The sequence below is a fragment of the Aptenodytes forsteri genome, unplaced genomic scaffold (genome assembly GCF_000699145.1).
Source record: "Aptenodytes forsteri isolate BGI_AS27 unplaced genomic scaffold, ASM69914v1 Scaffold145, whole genome shotgun sequence".
Lineage (NCBI taxonomy): Eukaryota > Metazoa > Chordata > Aves > Sphenisciformes > Spheniscidae > Aptenodytes > Aptenodytes forsteri.
In genome coordinates, this window is record NW_008795122.1 from 2,695,025 (window position 1) to 2,715,375 (window position 20,351).

Consider the following 20,351-nt stretch of genomic DNA (forward strand, 5'->3'; position numbering starts at 1 on the left):
CTCTTTTCAATAACATTAGATCTCTTTTGACCTATGCTTGTTGCAGATAAACCTGCTCTCTTGAGATTGGTGTTACTAATTGATGCGCTGAGTATGCAAGTCTTAGCTTTCTGTGCATATTTCTTCCCTATCACTTCATTATATTTTTTACAAGTAAAAAAGGATTATGATGATTTTTTACAAATTGAAAAATGTATATTTCTTTGGTAGCGCTCAGGTTTTGTGACACAAAGCTCAGATAAAGAAGCTTTAAATGTTGCTCATAGACTGGTCTAGTAACTATCTCCAATAAAGCGCTACTTTATTTGCCATCAGCTTTTCATATAGGCAGTGCAATGAACTTAAAGGTAGGTTTTCCTGTTCTGTAATTATTAGTCATGCTTGCCAAGAGGAGAAATGTTAATGGAAAACTACTCAAGATTCGTGTGGGAAACTGTTAGGCCATATACTTAAGACATGAAACTTCAGGGACGTTTAACTTGTCATATATTATGCAGCAGATCCCTGCTTGCTTTATAAAACCGTACGGTAAGCTGTGGGGTGTGTGCCATTCATCTTCGGGGTTCATTCCACATTCTCCCACAGTAGTTCACTCTTGTGGGGTACCTTTCACGCAGATTGCATGTGAAGTTTGTGTTCTCTCTTTCCCTTTTGTGGGTTGTCTTCACAGAATCTTACCTTACCTATGTATGTACTCTTGGCCTGTGTGAAGTAGTTGTGGCTGGAAATTGCGAGTGTGAAATTGCCTACTTAGAAACCAGCAGCTTAGCTTGGATAGCAGAAGGCGATTCTAAGCACGTTCTTTTCCTTCCTGCTGTCCTTTCACTGTGGTCCTTTCTTCTTGTGCTTGAAAGTTATTTCTATCAGTATAAATTATCTTGTTTCTCAAACAGCCAGATATCTTTTTTCCCTTTTTTCCCTCAGGACAAGCGCTTTAGAGTTAAACACTGTTGATTGGACCTCTAATCTGTATTCTTTCTCATGCTCAGGGTTTGCAAGTAACTGAAGTTTGTTGTCCATAGCAGTCTGTGTGTAAAAACTGAAGTGAAGCAAGTAAAAAGAAGGGTTTAAAGACATGGATTCAGACAGAGGAAAACAGTGCTGCTGTGCATGTCTTTTTTTTAGGTTTAGAAAGGTGTTGCTGATTAAGAAGGATATTTGCGGAATGCTAGGATGAACATGGTAGCAAAGTTGGGATTTTTTTTCTTAATTAGGAAGACCTTGCATTATTTTTACAGGATTCATCTTGGTTTTATATCTTAATATAATGCGAATATTCTAACTAAAATTGGAAGCTATTTAGGGGCTTTTTCAGATTGCTTGTCATCTTTGGGAAGAAAGGAGCCCAGGTTTTGCCTGAAATGCCTACTTGATATTATGAGAGTATCTTTGCTGCCTGGAGAAGATCTTTTCTAAGTGGATTAGAAATTACCTTAGAAATTACTGTGTTGGTTTCCACTTTTGGACACTACCCTCTAAGCAGGAGTGGTCTGCGGGTTGGCCCTTTTTTGGATTCTGATTTTCCATTTGGTGAGGTGCCATGAAAGTGAGACGGAAGTACTTTTGGAAACATTCTTTCCCTTTTAGTAAAGGTGATGTTTTACGTAACCCTATATATAGTGAATTTTCTCTGGATTGTTTCTTCTACTAGTCAAAGTTTGTTGTTCGTCCCTTTTGATTCTGGCTTTTGTGCATGTTTTCCTGTCTTTTCTGTTTTGGGGAACTTACTGTCATATTTTTGGCTCTGACGTGCCACATACTTGGATTTCCTAGAAAATTATAATCCTGTCTGCTCTGGGATACTGTGTTCAAGCTTATATGAGGAAACACAAGTGTATCTAAAGTTAATGCTCATTGCTTCATCTGCTTACTTTGTGTGTAAAGTTGTAAATGGTGGTAAAAAGGCAGGAGAGGTGCTTTTTGATAGTGACTTGCAAAACACGTAGAAGTGCAAGAAAACATGGGGTTTGTGGCAAGATAGTAGGTGGAAGGGTAAAACTCTAAAGCAAAAAACCTCCAAAACAAAAACCTGATTTGAAGCTGAACACCATCCAGTTCTTACACAGACTCCAAACACCAAGTATTATTCATATCAAGCTTCATTAAATGTGGTGGTAAATTGTTCCCATAATGTCATAAATATGCTGCTTAAGTTGATGTTGTGTACTTTGGAGGATGTCTTTCAAACAACAGCTTCATTTCTTTTTGTTTCAGATTAAGGGAAGTTTCAGAGAAGCTGAACAAATATAATTTAAACAGGTAAGGCATATCACATGCTGTTGTAAATAATTTAGGAAAGTACAATTTTTCTAACAGCAACAAGATAAAAATGATTGTGCTGTAGATACAGCCTTAGAAAGCCTCAATATACTAATACTAAATTTCAGAAATGCTTCAAATAACACAGTTCTTATATTAGGAAGAAAATGTTAAGTTTTCAGCTATGATAAATTATATTATTAAATACCCTCCTTATGAAATGACTCCTTAATTTGAAGTATAACCCCTGTTGTTTATTGCTGGTTAAATTAAATGAAAACTGTATCACCTTTTAAGGTTTTTTTCTGCATTTTCTGTGCTTAATGACCAAAAATACGTCATAGTTGCTTCAACTAGTGCACATGTTTAGTCATTCTTGAATGTTTTTATATTGGTAACCATCACTGTACATTGTTCCTTCCATATACCACTTGTTTTTTATTTTTTTCAGACTTTAAAAGTTTAAAAATGTTACACTTGCTCACTTTTTTTTTTCAGCCACCCCCCTTTGAATGTATTGGAACAGGCCACTATTAAACAGTGTGTGGTGGGACCAAATCATGCTGCATTTCTTCTTGAGGTAAATTACTTAAACCTGCTTAGATAACAAACTTGAAACTATACTGTTAAAATTAATTCTTCTAACATCAAATTGATCAACATTCTTCAGTAACTGAAGACTTGTTTTTGTTGTCTTTTTTTCTGTAACTTGTCTTACATTTAAATTTTGGACACTTGGTTTTCTTGTTTTAAATATAGGATGGTAGAGTCTGCAGGATTGGTTTTTCAGTTCAACCAGACAGATTGGAATTGGGTAAACCTGATAATAATGATGGGTAAGAAACGCTTTTCTTCATATTAAATTATTCTTTTGAACTGGATAAGCAGCTTGGCTGCTTTTTTGTTTTTGTTTGTTTGTTTTTAAACTAGATTGCCTTTGGAATGGGTACTTTGAGTAGATACATAATGGTTATGGTGATGCAGCCAAACAGCCTAGCTTGACAAAGTGGTGTAGGAATAGTAGATGTGATTCTAAAAAAGTGAGACAGGATCTCTTTAACTTCAAGAACCAAACCCCTCCAAAAATAATCCTTATGAAATAAACTGTTAAATTGTTAAGCCTCATGTAGAATCCACTCTGAAAGTGGTCCCATCTGGACAGTCTCACTTTTTAGACCTGTTGTCTTCAGTCCAGGTAAGTCCCCCTTGATAGGGCTATTTAACGGTTCATGTTTGAATGTAAACCGCTTCTTAATATTGAAGTAGCATACTCAGGCTCAGGTTTATGGATAGAACACCTGGTGATTACAATTTGTACATACACGCTAACTGAAAACTTAGCGCAGTGGCTAACTCAAATCACTAATTAGCTTAATATGTATTTGCAACTGTGCTATTATGGATTGCCAATGTACATAAGATCTGTTAGGCATGCTTTCCACTTTCTTTTTCCAGTGTACCTCTTAATATACAGTTAGATTAGTTTGGAATATTCCCCAAGGGTGTTGCTTAAGCTGGTATGTTACCAGACTAAGTCCCTGAGAATTTAGACCTGGGATTCCAGGTTTTGTTCTTAACCCATTTGGGATTGTTTTGTGACTGATTTACCATCTTTTACTTTCAGTTCAAAGTTGAGCAGTGGCTCAGGGGCAGGAAGGACATCCAGGCCAGGCAGGACTAGTGACTCCCCATGGTTTCTGTCTGGTTCTGAAACTCTGGGCAGACTGGCAGGCAACACCCTTGGGTAAGTTTTGATAGGATTGAGGCTGCAATCTGTTTGTTCCATATTTGAGTATATGTGTATACACATATATAAATTGTATGCAGTATGTATAAGGGGAACGTATAATTACAGCAGTTGTGTAGGTAGGGTATAATAAAAAAAACTTTCTTGACTTGGTTAAAATAACAGATCTGCAAGTGACCCTTCAGTACCTAGGATACGGAGAGTTCTTCATATATGTGTGAAGAATAACTTGGTTTTGGCTGTGTTGTCTTTTTTTGAACATTTTTAGTTCCTTGATTTTGAAAAGCAGTTGTTTTAGAGGGACACTATCAATTTAGACCCTTATAGGCTAGCAGCATAAAGTAAAATGAGTGCATTTCTGCAGAAAGAATCTTCGTTATCTACATTCGCAGACCTTTGTGTGCTCAGTTTTATTGTGCCTTCCTCTCCCCTGCCCCAAGTAATGAGCGGTGTTTTGTTAGTTGGGGTCTTATACATAGTAATAGGAAGGGAACATTTGGAAAAGGTTGTTGCTCAGAACCTTTAAAATTGTACTATATACTAAATGTACTATACAGATTCAATTTTCTTATCATTACCTTTAAAATTGATGGTGTCCCTTTATATAGCACTGTAAACTAATCTTCATTACATAATCACAGTGAACTCTTCGTTATATGCTTTTGTAAGACATGTTGAGCAGTGCTGCTTCCTAAGGTTACTAACCATAGTATGGAGAATTGCATTTACAAACTGTGGTTTCTGCACGTGAATGATTTGTTAAGAGGGAGGAACTACAGCTTTTCCACGAAAGTGAATTTGTTGTTTATGTTACCAAATAAGCTAATTTCATCTGGGGCTTAGTTGCATGAAAGATAACCCACCCCCCAAACTTCTTGTGAAACCTTTGTGCATCTGAACCTAAAATCCATGTGTTAAACTTTGTTAAAGGCAAACTGGTATTGTCACGTTTAAAAACTTACCGTGGAAAGTGTAAGACTGTTTTTTTCCTTGTTATTTTTACCTGAGCTTAATGTTAAAATTGTTTGAAGCTATGTGCTTAGGAGACCAACCCTGAAGACTTCCTAATTTCTGCCCTTGCATGTTTCAGAACTAGGTAGTTGAAAGTCACCGAACTAGTAGAGTACCAGTAGACACTATAACTGCTCTGTTAAATGAAGAAAATACTTAACTTAAACTGAGTCTAAAAACATTCAAACTGTGGAGCCCTTAGATTAGATCACTGGATTTGGAAAATTGCTAGCATTCTAGTGGGCAGTGGAGAGATGTGGAAAACTAGTAGGTGAGCAGAAATAAGCAGAAATATTTCCATTCTATATTAATATTTATTCTAGGTTTAGACAGCTTTAATAGGAATAGCTGTGTCCTTATGACTTTTTCTTCTCTATAACAGGACCAAGTTAGGCCACACTTGGAATATTTGAATTATTATATGAATATAAATATAAATGGTTTTAATTGTTAGATGTCTTAAGTCTATCACTGATAGTTTATAACTTAAAGTAGAAAATGGCATCTGTAATAAGTATTAAAAGCTAATACGTAACCTTTTCTTTAAACCCGCGTCTTCCCTGCTGAGAGCTGAATTGAGAATTGTTGTGTAGGAAGAATTTGACTTCCCTCAGCCCCCTTCTTTTCCCTTCAGCCCCCTTCCCACCTTCAGAAACAGATTAACTGGCTCGTTTTATTTAAAATGTCACCTTCTTTGGTTTGGGTTTGGTTTGGGTTTTTTTCCATTTTCAGTAGTATTTTTTTTTTTTTTAAGAGCTCTTTTTCTAACTCATGAGACAAGACTTTTCCTAAAGCCATCGCTGAATTGCTTTTTGTCTTGTCATTGTCTGTATGGTCACTGGCTAGAATCCTGAAAATGTAGATGTCTCTGTGGCAGGGCCTCGTCTTAGGCAGATACTTGAGTTATTCAGTGATCGCATGGTCTTGTCAGGAGGAAAAAAAAAACAACCCAACAACAAAAAAAAGAGAATGATGTTAGTAATCAACTTAAGCCATGAAATGTAAGACAAGTATTCTTACTTAATTAGCTTTTATAGCTATATGTGGTATACTTTTAACGTGAATTTATTAGATACTGTTTCAGAGAACATACCTTTTTTTTCTTGTCTTATTTTAAATGTTTTTCTTATAGCTATATACTTTTAACGTGAATTTATTAGATACTGTTTCAGAGAACAGAGAATTAGTCTTACGTCCAGAACAGATTCAGTTGACACAGTTCTGTGGTGTTAAGATTAGTGGAAAGCTGGAATGATGGTGAGTTGTCTATTTCTACAAATCACTACCTTTTTACTCCCTTGTTTTGATACTGACTCATAGAAATGAAAAAACTGCTCAGTCAGTTTAGGCATGTTTTTACAATGTATACAGTTGATGTTGATTTCTTCAATAGGAATAGGTCCAGAGTGAGAATGATGTTAGTAATCAACTTAAGCCATGAAATGTAAGACAAGTATTCTTACTTAATTAGCTTTTATAGCTATATGTGGTATACTTTTAACGTGAATTTATTAGATACTGTTTCAGAGAACATACCTTTTTTTTCTTGTCTTATTTTAAATGTTTTTCTTTTTGTTGAAAGGAGATTGAGGATTAGGGTGGTTGAGAGCAGGAGAGTTCTGCTGATACTGATTATTAAATAACAATAACACCATATCCAATATCCTTTAAGGTAGATCTGTACAACAGAGTTTAGTTAACCTTGAAGAACAAAATAGTCTTTTAGTCTTTCATGACAACAGAGAATCTAGTCTTACGTCCAGAACAGATTCAGTTGACACAGTTCTGTGGTGTTAAGATTAGTGGAAAGCTGGAATGATGGTGAGTTGTCTATTTCTACAAATCACTACCTTTTTACTCCCTTGTTTTGATACTGACTCATAGAAATGAAAAAACTGCTCAGTCAGTTTAGGCATGTTTTTACAATGTATACAGTTGATGTTGATTTCTTCAATAGGAATAGGTCCAGAGTAGAGTATCTCTTGAAAACCATCCTTGAGGATCAGAGAACTACCTAGTGTAAGATTTGTTTTGTAGTAAAGAAGATTACTTGATTTTTTTCCAGTGTAATCTTAAGCAATTTCTTAATGTAAATCAAGCCTCAGAAATTTTGGAAGACCCATCTGAGTATAGTGACCTTCTGTCAAACAGAGTCCACTGATCATGAAGTTGCTGCATATGTGCTTTTATAGTAGGAAGTTAACAGCTGAGTGTTAGGTCTTAACGCTGCTGATACTGTTGCTTTTAGAAACTGGGAACTGGTGCATGCATGTATTTATGTATGTATACATCCACACATCTATATGAGTAGAAAAGAGTGCAACTTCCAGTTGGAGTCCTGTTTTATATTTCTTCTGTGTAATTCAGAACTTTATCAATTGCCTGGTGCTCTTGTTCTTACTAGTTTTGAGAGATACTTTCCTAGTATTTGTCTGTGAAGTCAATCTGCAGTATTTTTCAGAGACTGTCTACAAGTTATTAATAATAAAACTAAAGACTTACTTCTTGAAGTAGTCCCCAAAGTATGCTGCTATATATATTAAAAAAAGAATTATAATCTAAATCTTCTAGAAGTCGCTGGAGTTCAGGGGTTGGTGGAAGTGGAGGAGGATCTTCTGGTAGATCATCTGCTGGAGCTCGAGATTCTCGAAGGCAGACCAGAGTTATACGCACAGGACGTGATAGAGGATCTGGACTGCTGGGGAGTCAACCACAACCAGTGATTCCAGCATCAGTCATTCCAGAGGAACTCATTTCACAGGTATATGTGAGCTTGAAACTGCTTGTTGCCAAAACCCTGGCAAGCTTCTCCATAGCATGTGAACAGGAATGTGTTGTAATAGTAGTGCATTTTCTCCAAGGAGTGATGGCATATAATAAAAGATTGACTTTCTCTAGCTGAATTGCTTTTATTCTTAAATGTATAGTGTGAGTGATACACTTTTTGGGGATTCTAGAATTTTTGTTTCCCAAACTTCCACTAAGACAAGGTGTGTGTTTAATCTAAATGAGGAATGTCATGCATTGTTCATTTGCAGGTGGAAGATGTAGTGAGAAAGTCAAATATTTGAGAATCATATCAAGCATGTAGCTAACAAAGTTCAGTTTCTTGAAGGAGTATAAGGAAGGGGGGCAGGTTGACTTTTTTTTCCTTGTTTGATAAAAGGAGTGATCCATTTTAGATTTAAATGAAAGACATTAAACCTATTTAATATCTTTAAAATACTAATAATTTTTCTTCATGGACACCTCTACTTAATTTTTTATAAATGTAACTGATGAATGTTGGGTAAAAATTGCTCTGCTTTTGCCTCTTAATGCACTAAAGCCTGAATAAGCTGATGGACTTTGCGTTGTGTGATTAAGTGGAGTTTGTTAAAAGAACGTTTTCCTCCACGTTTGAAGAAAATAATACATTCAAAATGTATGTCTAGTTAATGCATTTTAATTCTTAGTTCAAAACAAGTTGCTGGTCTACATTTGGAATACAGATGTTAGTTGCTACGCTAAAGATAATCTGCATGCATGCTTTGAATGGCCTATAGCATGGCTGGCACAAGATAGGAGCTAGCGGGCAAGGTATCTACAGACCCACCAGTGACAGACTGGCTTCTAGTTCCTTTCTCTTTTTGAATTCAAAACCCAGTAAAAGCTGGGAGCTTCTGCCTTCACAGAGGCAAGATACTGGAGGTGTTGATTACTCTGAAGTTAACCCTGCTTTCAGGAGGTGGTTTGGTTAGATGACCTCCAGTGGTCTCTTTCACCTGTGGGGTGGTGGGGTTTTTTTGACTTCATTGTTCACCTCCAGGGTTTTTTGAGAATGTTTACTGACATCCTCGATACCTTACATGAAATTGAAAAACAGACTAATACCCCGTGGTCCAGACAGTTCCATTCTATTATCTAATGTATGGTTTGTTGGTTAAGTCGTAGCTTTGCTTCCCTTGCTGCGATCTTTTGCCTTTTTTAAAAAAACAGCATACTTTGTCTACCTTTAAAACAGAAGGTGTCTAAACCATTTTTGGGGTAACGCTAGAGCAGTCTGTCTGGAAAAACAAAATGCTCTGAGTCCTAGGGTTAGTGGAATAGACCAGAATGCTTCTGGGTTTTATAAATTCATTGCATCTGTTTAACGTTTGGAAGGTTTTTTCTGCATTTGTACTTTGCTAATAAAAATCTAAATGTTGCAGAAACTGCTGAAGATAAGCCTTTAGAAACAGAATGATGAGAAAAACAGAGGAAGTAAGGTGGTTACATATTGAAGGGCAATGGAAAGAGAAACCAGTGTCAAAAAGACAGGGATTGAGGTGTAGTTTTGGAACAACAGTTGATTGCAAAATTGTTGATTGACATAGTAAGTTTAAACACTTTTATAGAAACATACAGAACATTCTCAAAAACAGATTTTGCTTATCCTTCAACTACAGCATTAAGCATTTCAAGAAGTAGATTCTAAAATTCCATTAGGAAATTCAGCACCAAAGTTGAAATTCTCTCACTTGAAGTGAGAGAAGGTTGACTATCTAGTACAAGATACCGTGAAAAATCTATGTGAGCCTTTGTCTGTATGTACTGTGATTGACTTTTGGTTTTTATTAGACTTCTTTTAGAATTAAGCATTCTTTTCTTATGAATGGTGGTTGGTGAGCTGAGAATGACCAGTAACCTATTATACTCTGCTCTTACAGGCACAAGTTGTTTTACAAGGAAAGTCCAGAAGTATTATTATTCGGGAACTCCAGCGAACAAATCTTGATGTAAACCTTGCTGTAAATAATTTGTTGAGTCGTGATGATGAAGATGGAGATGATGGGGATGACACAGCAAGTGAATCATATCTTCCTGGAGGTTTGTGTTCTGCAACTTTTGATAAGAAAATGCCAATGTGTTCTTATTTTTCTGTATTTAAGCACTGACAGCGTGCTCTGTGCTGTGCAAGGTATGCAGCGAAGACAGTCCTTGCTTATAGGAGCAAAGTCTAAAGATGTGCAAAACAAAAGATGCACTGGGATGTCTTGAGGGATTAGGTTAGGCATTGAAGAACAACTGTTGACCCTGTTTGTGGGTGGCATGAAAGTTTTTTTTAGGATCCCAGGCTTTGTAACATCAGCATTACTTACGTCTATATTTTGCTGCTCAATGAGATGCTGAGACTGCTGTGTGGCTTGCTCATAAAAGCTAATTATAAAACCTTCTAGTGACTTGCATGTTTTTTACTACTAACATATATTCTTAAGATACCGCAGTTTTTAGAGCAAATATTACACAGCTTTTTTTTAATCAAAATGCCTCAAGTGAGGGCAAAACAGCTTACAGTTGTTACAGTTAGATTGAGAATTTATTCTTCATCTCAAGTTCCCCTCATAAATGCTGTAGTATTCTGGCTATACTGGTAAAATGCTGTAATTGAAGTCCAGCTATTTTTGAAATATTGTCTGTCCCATGCAATTGCTTTTTATAAAAGACTTTGAGTCTTCTTTTGCATTGGCTAAATAATTTAGGTAATCTTTTCTTGCTGAATAAACATATTTGAAAACATAGCAGCCAAATCTAACGTTTGTGTTAGGTGCACTGCATGAAAAGAACACATCTAAACTGTGACTACATATTAGCTTTTCTTTCTGTATGTCAAAATGACATTTTGATATTTTTCTAATAAATGTTTTTTTTTCTGCTCATCTGGTTCACCAGGAAGGTTCATGGGCTTCCTCCATCTTTATCTTGTCAATCATGTGATTAGACAAAGGGGTTTTTTTGTTCTGCAGCAAAGGCTTTGTATTTCATTTTGCCTCTTCTAGTTTTAGTTGCATCTGTCAAGCTTCTTTATTTTGCTGTAGAATCAAGAATCCTCTGGTGAAAGGGGTGAAAAATCTTTAATTTGAGTCTTGTTTTATAGTGATCAGCTTAATAGCATTAGACAGATGCATTGGAGGAAGTAAATTCTCCTCACTCTTTCCAAGTATTCAGAGCAGGAGTTCTTACTTTAAGCATAGCTGAATGCATTCCTCCAGAACCAGCCTTCAGAAGATAAATCACTGTTAGTAATCGTTTACAGTAGAAGTTCTTTTAACCATACTAACCAGCTTTCTACAGCATTAACTATTCTCTTAGAGATCATAAGGAACAGTTAATAGGAGCTGTCTGACAACCCATGACTGGTAACTTTTCTTTGAAGGTGCCTGTGCTACAGTCTGTGAGTCTTTTGTATTTGAGATAGGTTAAAGTAGTATGCGGAGCTTCACTGTCCTTACTGTAGCTGTTCAGAAAACAATTTTGTCCTTGGCTTAATTTTTAAAGCTTCTCCTCTGTTTAGACTAATCTTTCCTATAATAGATTGCAACATCCTAATATTAGTATTTTTTTCCCCCTTTTTTTTTTTTACCCCGCAGAGAAACTGGGCTAACTTCCCCAGTTCTTGTGGGAAAAGATGTGGAAATGACAACTGAAATGAAACTTTTTATGTCTTAACTCCAGTCTTCAAAGATGTAATTCGCAATTTGTAGAACATGCAATGCCTTCTCGGTCTGTCTTAAGTTATTTCAGTTTTATGGGCAAAAATAAGTTTGTTGCACAGAAATGAATGAATTTGATTTCTGAACGTGATCAAAACAGTAGGAAAAGTCTAGCTGAACCCTAGTCAGTGCTGTCATGACTCTACTGTTGGTACATTAAATAGTACAAATTACCAGTCCTCATTTGTGTCACATAACCATGCAGGCTAGTTTTCAGGAAAACCTGAAGGCCAGAGAAACTTGCCTATAGCTTTCTGGAAAAATACCAACATTCTGTCTTTCAGAACTACGTAGAACCTTTTTTTAAGTCTTTTGCTCTAGAAACTTTGCAATCTTCTTGCTTTCACTTGTCATCTCGCCTCTGGATGCTCCTTTGGAACTGTAACATCAGAGTTCATAAAAGAAAACGGTAGATAACTGATAAATGCTATATGCATTCAATTCTTAGTCAGGTTTTTATAAATGATTCTGAAAGATAAAGAACTACTTTTTTTTCTTTTTTTTTAAATTATGTCAAATTATTGCTTTAAAGCTTTTTGATTTTGTTTCTTCCAAACACAAAAAAAGGAAATGACAAGACTGCTGTTGCCTCAGGACTTTTGAGGCTCTTGCATTTTGATTAAAAGCATATGCTAATTTTTACTTTCTCCCTTCTGCATGTCTGGAGCTTTGTGACCCTTAAATTTAGGGGTTACTCCTCTAAGCCTTCCAAGACAGAGAAGCTTTTTTTAAAACACTAAGAGTAATTTAGACTTGATTTTAAAAATAGAAATAATAATTAAAAAAGCTAAGATAATTTCACAGTGGTTGGAAAGTAATAAATTCTTCTTTAATACATCATAATTTCATTAATATATCAGTTGTGATAATTCCAGTTAGTATTGTAAAGGTTATGCATCTGAATTTTTTTTAAGGTAACAAAAAACATGTCTCAGTTCTTTCCGAATTCTTCAAAATGTCTTACATGAAGAGCAGAACTTTACTTTTCTGTACAGATTGCCTTCAATAAGTGTCTCTTAAATATTTATTTTTGGACCCTTATGTACTTTGATTTTGACTAATCTAGTCCTGATTCTTTTGTTTTATGGTAGTTAGCAGAGAGGAATGTGGGTTCATTTGATACATAACAAGTACATAAGGAAAATAATCAAGGTAAAAACTACGTAGAACAAGATCATTTAACATAGGAAAGACTTGAAGGTCTCTAGATTAATTTTCCAGCTCATATCAAGTTGTACTAGAGGTCTCTTCTGGGCTTTATGTTCTGTTCATCTTCTGTATAGAGATTCTGTAGAAGTTAAAATATTCTGTTGTTTGCATAGTTCAGATGTGTGCATGTTTGCTCAGTAACTTCTGCATGATATAGTGGGTTCTTGCTAGTGGGACTTGTGAAACATAGGTTTGGCAACATCCAGACTACTTTGGATTTTGGAATTGAGATGAGCTTGTTTAAAAATCCTTTTTTTTTTTTTTTTTAAAGGAGAGAAGAGAGATGGGCTGGTATTGCAGCAGTACTTACTATATTGGTTTGCAGTGAGGGGAGATGGGAACCAGAGCATAGCGTAGGATCAGTTTGGTGGCTTGCCTTTGGGGAAAACAATTAGGTGTATGTTTTTTCTGTGGTTTTGTTGGTGTGGTTTGGTTTCCTTTTTTTTCCTTTTTTTTCTTTTTTTTTCCTTTTTTTTCCCTTTTTTCCCCCTTCTTTTTTTTTCCCTTTTTCTTTTTTTTAAGATGAACGTCAAGTTGGGTAGTGTTTTGAATAAAAATATCTTATCAAGAAATGAGTTCTGGAGTTCTGTTTTGAGTCTGGTTTCCTAGGAAACCAAAATACATGTTTCTCTCCCTTCACTGTCGCAGTTTTGCCAATTTAATCCAAACTTGAAAGAGGAGGAGATACTGAGGACATTCAATTCTTGAATATTTCATAAAAATATGCAGCTAAGAAGAGGGGAGAGAACTTACAATTGCACCCTTAAGGGAAAAGATTTAATGCGAGCGCAACTTGAGATTGGAATCGATCTAGGCAATGCCTTCAGTTAATGAATCCAGTGATAATGCTATGCATGGAGCTATTGAAAATAAAAATTTTCTTAGTACTTGAATTGCTGCTTACATCCATATTGAAACTTGGTTTTTTTAATTGGTGAGTTTTTTGGTTTTGTTTTGTTTTTTCTTTCCTCTGCACTAGATATCCTTTTCCTTCCAATTTTCAACGGTATTTATGAGTGATTCATAGGTACTTTCTTACCTAAATAGTTGATCAGAATTATCACATCTAAATGTGAAGGGTGTGGTCTGAATTCTGGTCTAACATGGCACCCGAGATGAATGATATCATCCCATGGGATTTTTCTGAAGAGCAGGAAAATAGAGTCACAGAGAATGTTTTTTCCCCTGGATTCTTAAACTGGATGTAGCCTTGCAGTATCTGTGTTTTCACAGCACTAAAAAAATTCCAGTGATGTTTGAAGGGGAGCGGATTTGGCTCCTATCCCTACTGGTTTTAGCACCTTTGTTTGCTGGTATAGAAAATGGAAGAAGGGAGATCTCTTGCAGAAATATTGGAAGAAAATTAAAATCTGATTTGAAGCTGAAATAAGAGGGTAAGAAAAGGCTTCATTTCCTCACTCGTCTTAATGCACATTTAGCCAAAACCCACATAGTTTTGGTTCTTAAGTCTGATGGCTTGCATTTTTACTTTCCTTTTTGGAAACATTGCTAAACTCAAGATGCCTAACATGGTGGAAGGGGGGTGTGTGTGTGTCACAAGTTAGCATGTATTTTCTGTCAAGAGGATTTCTGGCTTAGCTTACCTTAAAAAAAATATTGTCCATTTTGAACGAGGCTGGAGAGTTCTTTTCTGTACTTGCCAATCCTGTTCCTAAAAAGAGATCAAAGTTTTTTTGCAATTTTTGGCTGGATAGTGACTAAAAAAATGAGAATGAGTTGCTAGACTGTAGAGAGGTTGGAGCTTACCAAGGAAGAGATGGTTGTGGTGGGTGTCAGAGGAGGGGAGAGGAGCAGTGTGTGAATACTGGGAGATACAAGAGAGTCTCAGCTGTGTTTACAGCTCTTAAAGTCTGGTACTTACAAGCTGACACTCTTAAGGTGAGGTGTACTGCTGCTTTTTTGTTGCAGAAAGCCAGTGGAAAATAGATAAAGTAGCAGGCAGGATAAGGCCACTCTGAGGGATCAGAAGTGTTTTAGTAAGATAGAGCCTGTTTGCCAAATCAAATTTTTTTTACTAGGATTTCCAAGCAGTCTGTTAAGGATGACTTCCTAAAACGTACTGCATGGACCATTGAGTCCCAAATGGTATGCTTTTAGAAGTACAGACTACACTTGAGTGGATTGCTTACTTAATGCAAAAAACATTCGTGCAGATCTTGCTTTGAAATCCACAGCGCTCACTAGTTACAGTGCTATTTTTCTGGGAACAGGTGGTTGTAGTTGGTATGTGTTACGTTTCCTGGAGATGAGAGTTTAGAAATTTAAGGATGAATATTCTGATGTGCAGGCATGTGAAAGTCTCTAATACTTTCAATATCAATAAGTAGAACAGTTAAGTGAATTAATACTGGCTGTAAGTGTGGACTTCTGGCTCCTTTTCAGTTTTTGGATACCCTCTCCCTTGTGTTCCTTCCCACACCCCCACCCCCCTTCATTCAAGACACTGAGAAAAAGACTCATAATAATCAGTTCCTACTGTTAAGAATGCTTTTATTTAACTTCAAACCTTGATTTCTAGCCGCTATTTTGTTTTACGCTTACGATGAGGTTGAGGCTGAGAACTGGATGTGTTGAAATTGTATGTGCTCCTTCTGTGTTCCCTGAAGGGACTCTGTGTATAGCCTCACACTGGCTTCACAAGTGGCTTAAGCAGATGAGGTTGTCCTGCTGCCAGAAGGAGCTATCCTGCCATTCCCTTGCATGGTGGTGAGGTTTGTGTGCCTGCATGGGTTAGCTGAAACCTAATTTGGGGAGCCTGATTTTTTTAGTCAGATTTGCTTGAAAGTTTGGGAAGGGGCAGAACTGTCTCCTTTGGCAGCAGTAGGGTCCGGTCAGCTTTGCTGCATGTGGTGAGGCACCACTTTTGGGGCTCTGTTTGACTACCCAGTTAAGTTAGTCTGAAGATGGCTTCCCACCTTACTTCTATACTCTATTGTTTCAAGCCAGGTGAATGTGCTAGTTGTAGATTTAGAAATCCCACCTTGCCCCAAGGAGCCGCCTGCCACAGGGATGAAGGAGCGAAGTAGGGCTGTCCTTTCTGTAGCAGCAAGATGGTAGTCAGGTTTAGTTGTCTTGTCAGTCCATATTGCTGGACTTCAGTAAATTACATGAATTTTCAGTAGCCTCTTCTATTGTGTGGGTAGTAGCTATAGTTTAGTAAACAGAAGGAAATTGTTTTATACTTTAACGATGATCAGTATTTCAGAGAAACTCAAGATTTATGACATAGAAGCTAGGGCAGCTGCAGTATTTAAGTTCATCTTTTTGTTTTTGGTTGGTTTTTTTTCAACTGCATGGCATTAAAAAATGGTGCTGCTTCCAGATAACTGTTGTTCTTCATGTAGCTACCATTTGAAGCTTTGTACTGAGAGCTGCAAGCTACTAGCCTGTGAATTAAACAAGTACGTCATTCTCTGAAAGAAACCTTCCATGGAGGAATGTACAGTCTTTGACATCAAAGACATGGCTTTGTGAAGGCCAGCTTTCACCATCAATTCTGTCCTCCCTTAATTCTAGGTCATCTTTGCAGTTCTGCGTTACGTGCATGAGTGTGTGTGCACACGTATGTATATGTATCTATCTTATCCTAGCGCTTTGTTCTTTCAAGTGACAGGCTAAAGTTTGAATTTCTGGGTTACAGAAAAATGTGTTTTGGGCAAGTCTTGTTTGGGAAATGTGGTTAGATAAGTGACAGAGCAGTTCTTGCAGGGAAACTGGTTTTGTTCACTAGTCCGCTAAGCTTGATTGTAAATGTTGTTGCATAGGAGGCACATGAGTTTGCACTGGTGAATCTGAAGAGCAGAAATTCAATTAATAGATAGGATTTTTTTGTTTTGATATTTGTTTAGTTGATGGTCTCTCTAGCTGATGTTTTAAGTAGCTGATTATTCACTTAAGACCCTTGTCTCCTCTTATAGAGGATCTTATGTCTCTTCTGGATGCTGACATACATTCTGCTCACCCAAGTGTCATTATTGATGCTGATGCTATGTTTTCAGAAGATATTAGTTACTTTGGTTATCCATCCTTTCGGCGCTCATCACTTTCCAGGCTAGGCTCATCCAGAGGTAATTTTGCACCTTTTTTCTTTGTAATAAGTAGTTTGCTGTGGAAAAAGCTAGTGATAGTACACGTGGTGGTTTAGATTCTGATTTAATGCGAAAGTAGACTGTGATATGTTGTCAAATATAGAGTAGACAAATAGACTGTTACTCATTATCAAAATTTTTAATGAATTCTGAATATTAGCAGGTAAGTTCTGCAAGAACCTTCATAGTCACGTATTTTAAATCTAATTGTTGATCATTGGTGTTGCAAGGTGTTAATAAAATTTTTGCATGTTAAGTTTATTTTAAACTAGTGTAAGTACCTACTAATACATAGATTGCATTACAAATGTTTAATTTGGCTCAAAAATGAGTAACAATTGATGACATGCAGCATTCTTAATATTTTCTTTTTTTCTTTTTTTTTCCCCTCCCCCTCTCCCCCCTCCCCTTTGTTTTGGGTTGCTCTTTGTTCAAAGTTCTTCACATTTCCTTAATTGCTCCATGACAGAAGTTACCTTTATGGAATGAGGAACTTTAGATACTAAGGAGGGAGAAGAAATCTAAATTTTACTTTTTGGAAGCATTTTTATAGTTGGATAAGGAGCACTATTGGCAGCTGATAAAAAAACCTCCTTGAGCAGTGTTAAGGCATTTTACTTCCTTTTTTTTTTTTTTTTTTTCCATGCAGCAATTTCCTATCTTTTTGAAGCTGTTGTGCAAATGCCTAGAGTATTTCCAAACTGTTAATCCAACCTCTGCTGTGATTATTTGTTTAGTACAGTTTTGTTGCCTTTCATGAACATGTTTTAGTATATTAATTGCTGAACACGTAAGTTCTTGTTACAAAATTATTAGTCGGGTCAGTGTGGTGTTTGCTAGAAAATAAGTACAGTACTTTATGAAATATATCTGTAAGACAAGCTGTCGTGTTTGGCTTATGTAAAAACTTTCCCATTTGTCTAATACAGCAAAAGACCCAAGACTTGGCGTAATTTGTTGAAACAATGATATAATAATGTGGTCATCTCATACATGTAATTCCAGTTGATTTTTGTGAGCATAAGTGAAGTACTTAATAGGTTAAATGCATTATGTGCATGTACGAATATTCAGCATCTGACATAACTCCTTCTAAATTCCTCCTTTTTTTTCCTTTCCTAAGGTTATTCTATATAAGACGTTACCACGAATTTTATAATCCTTATTTTCCATGCATAGTTGACTCTTGGAAAGTTAGTTTGATTACCTGATTTAAAAAATTTATCTGCATGAGCGAACTGCAGAGTACTGGCTTTAGACAGTTTGTAGGCCAATTGGAGGGGAAGCATTTTGGTAAGGAACATTTTCCTACAAGGATCCTTTTTAAAACTTGTCTGACTCTTGAAAAGTTTTCATTTGATCTACTCAAAACAGATACACTTTAATTTATTAAATCCAGTCCTATGGAATATTGCTTTAAACAAAAGGGGTTGGATTATCAAACATGTATACGAGAGCTTTTTTTAATGCTTGCTTTCTTTAACCTTTTCAGATTACTGGTTTTTTGAGAAAGTTGTTATGAAACTCTCTAATAAATACTCTTTTTTTGGTTTGCATAAAGATACCTAACAGACTATATAGACTTAGATTTTTGTTGTTGTTGTTACTACATTGATAAAACAATACTACAAAACTCTGCATATTGTACTATAAAACTTTGAATTGCAATGTTAAATGTATTTGGCCTCTTACGATGTAAGTGAAAATGCTTTAGCATTTTTTATAGTGCATAAAGCTGTAAGACTTCTTTATTTCTAGCTTATTTTTTATGTGTAGTAATTCTGAAGTACATATGCTTGAAAGGGTTAATATATTGAATGTTGCATGTCAGGACTTTATTTTTAATCTGTGTGAGTAGATTTAACTGCTGTTAGTTGCATCCTGAAGGGTCTTTACTAGAGAGTGGCTTACTTTTATCCCACTGGTGTGACCCAATTGCATACCAGTTCTCCTTCTTCCCTTAGAGAGAGACTCTGAGCTGTTGCGTGAACGTGAGTCCGTTTTACGTTTGCGTGAACGAAGGTGGCTTGATGGAGCCTCATTTGATAATGAAAGAGGCTCTACAAGTAAGGAAGGGGAACCAAACCTGGACAAGAAGAATACACCTGTTCAAAGTCCTGTTTCTTTAGGAGAAGACTTGCAGTGGTGGCCAGATAAGGTATTGAAACTTTTTTACTATTTTATTTGCATGCTGTGTAATAGATCTGTTTATTTTTTTCCAAATAAATACTCTGTGTTTCCTTTTTGAATATCACATCTCAGTTTATGTGAGATAATGTAATAAAGCATATTCTTTATTATGCACTTAGGAAAATTATAAATAACTAGTTACACCCTCATAGCTGCGCTTCTGTTATTACTGTTTTAATTTTCTTCTCCATGTGTTTTGAAGGCACTGCTGTAGATAATAATGTTTGGGTTTTTTCTTTTTCTTCTTTTTTTTTACTTAGGTGCTCAAAGCATTTAATAGGCAATAGGAAACTCATGAAACAATTTAAACTACCCTTCATCAAGGAAACCTTTTTTTGATTAGCGTTATTATTCTCAGAGATACTTTCAGTTTGAGTGGATCAGGCTTTTAAGCAACAACGGTGGACGTTAACATTCATTTGCAGTTGTGTTTTGAGTTGACCACTAACTTAAATGAGTATTGGTTGCTCCTTCGGAATCCCTTTGGCTTTGATTAGCTGGTTTTCTTTGTAACTCTAACTCCATTTTCAAGGCAAGAAGCAATTCCCGCATGAGATATGAGAATAATAGGAACACCAGCTATATGTTGCTAACTGGGTATCTGTAGTCATTTTCTTTATGAATTACCTAGATGCTTGGGGAAATGACTTTAAAAAACATAACAAAACAAACCCAAACCAACCAAACAAACCAAAAATCCTTCCCAGGAATGGAAGTGATAATCTATGTTTATCACCAAATTCTATGGACTTGGGGTATCTTTCTAGTGTTACCATTTCTGTCTGTCCGCAGTATCTGTGAGGTTGCTATTTTGATATGTCATGCTTTCTTTTTCTTTGTCTCTGTTTTTTCCTTGCAGACTAAATATAGATAGAGAGCTTGAAGAGGGAGGTGAATTTAGAGGCTTATTTCTGCTTACAGCAGCTCACCTTTAGCTGCTATCATCCTCATTCGGGCATTCAAACTGAGAAACGAAGATACCTAAAAAGAATGTTTGTCTAATAGTTGCTTTCCCAACCAGACCTTTTATGTCTAAAGTGTGATTTTTATTTTTTCAAGCCAGTAACATTGAACTTCTGTGTCAGTGAAAATTGACAGCTTTTGTCCACCTTGCTTTGTCATAATGGTAGAATGAGAGAATCATCTAGCTTGGGTAGAGAGAGATTTCAGGGGTTTTAGCATCAAAGAATAAATGTAGTTTAGATTTGGAACACTAACTTTATTTCCACTGCTGTGTTTTGGTAACATTATTATGGCCATTATTGCTGTTGTGGTTTTTGTTTTGTTCTGTTTTTTTACTACTTCAGGAATGTT

The 20,351-nt window shown here is 36.2% G+C and overlaps 1 protein-coding gene across 1 annotated transcript in view; it reads left to right on the forward strand.

Annotated features, from left to right (window-relative positions):
• The first annotated feature begins 2,219 nt into the window (after positions 1-2,219).
• The window catches only part of UBR5 (ubiquitin protein ligase E3 component n-recognin 5), a 74,182-nt gene continuing 56,050 nt past the window's right edge, over positions 2,220-20,351 (forward strand). Inside the window, 8 exon segments of the mRNA XM_009277137.2 lie at positions 2,220-2,259; positions 2,758-2,839; positions 3,019-3,095; positions 3,884-4,003; positions 7,589-7,778; positions 9,706-9,865; positions 16,677-16,826; positions 18,812-19,005. Coding sequence (XP_009275412.1) covers positions 16,685-16,826; positions 18,812-19,005 — 336 coding nt within the window. The 5' untranslated portion in view covers positions 2,220-2,259; positions 2,758-2,839; positions 3,019-3,095; ... (2 more) ...; positions 9,706-9,865; positions 16,677-16,684.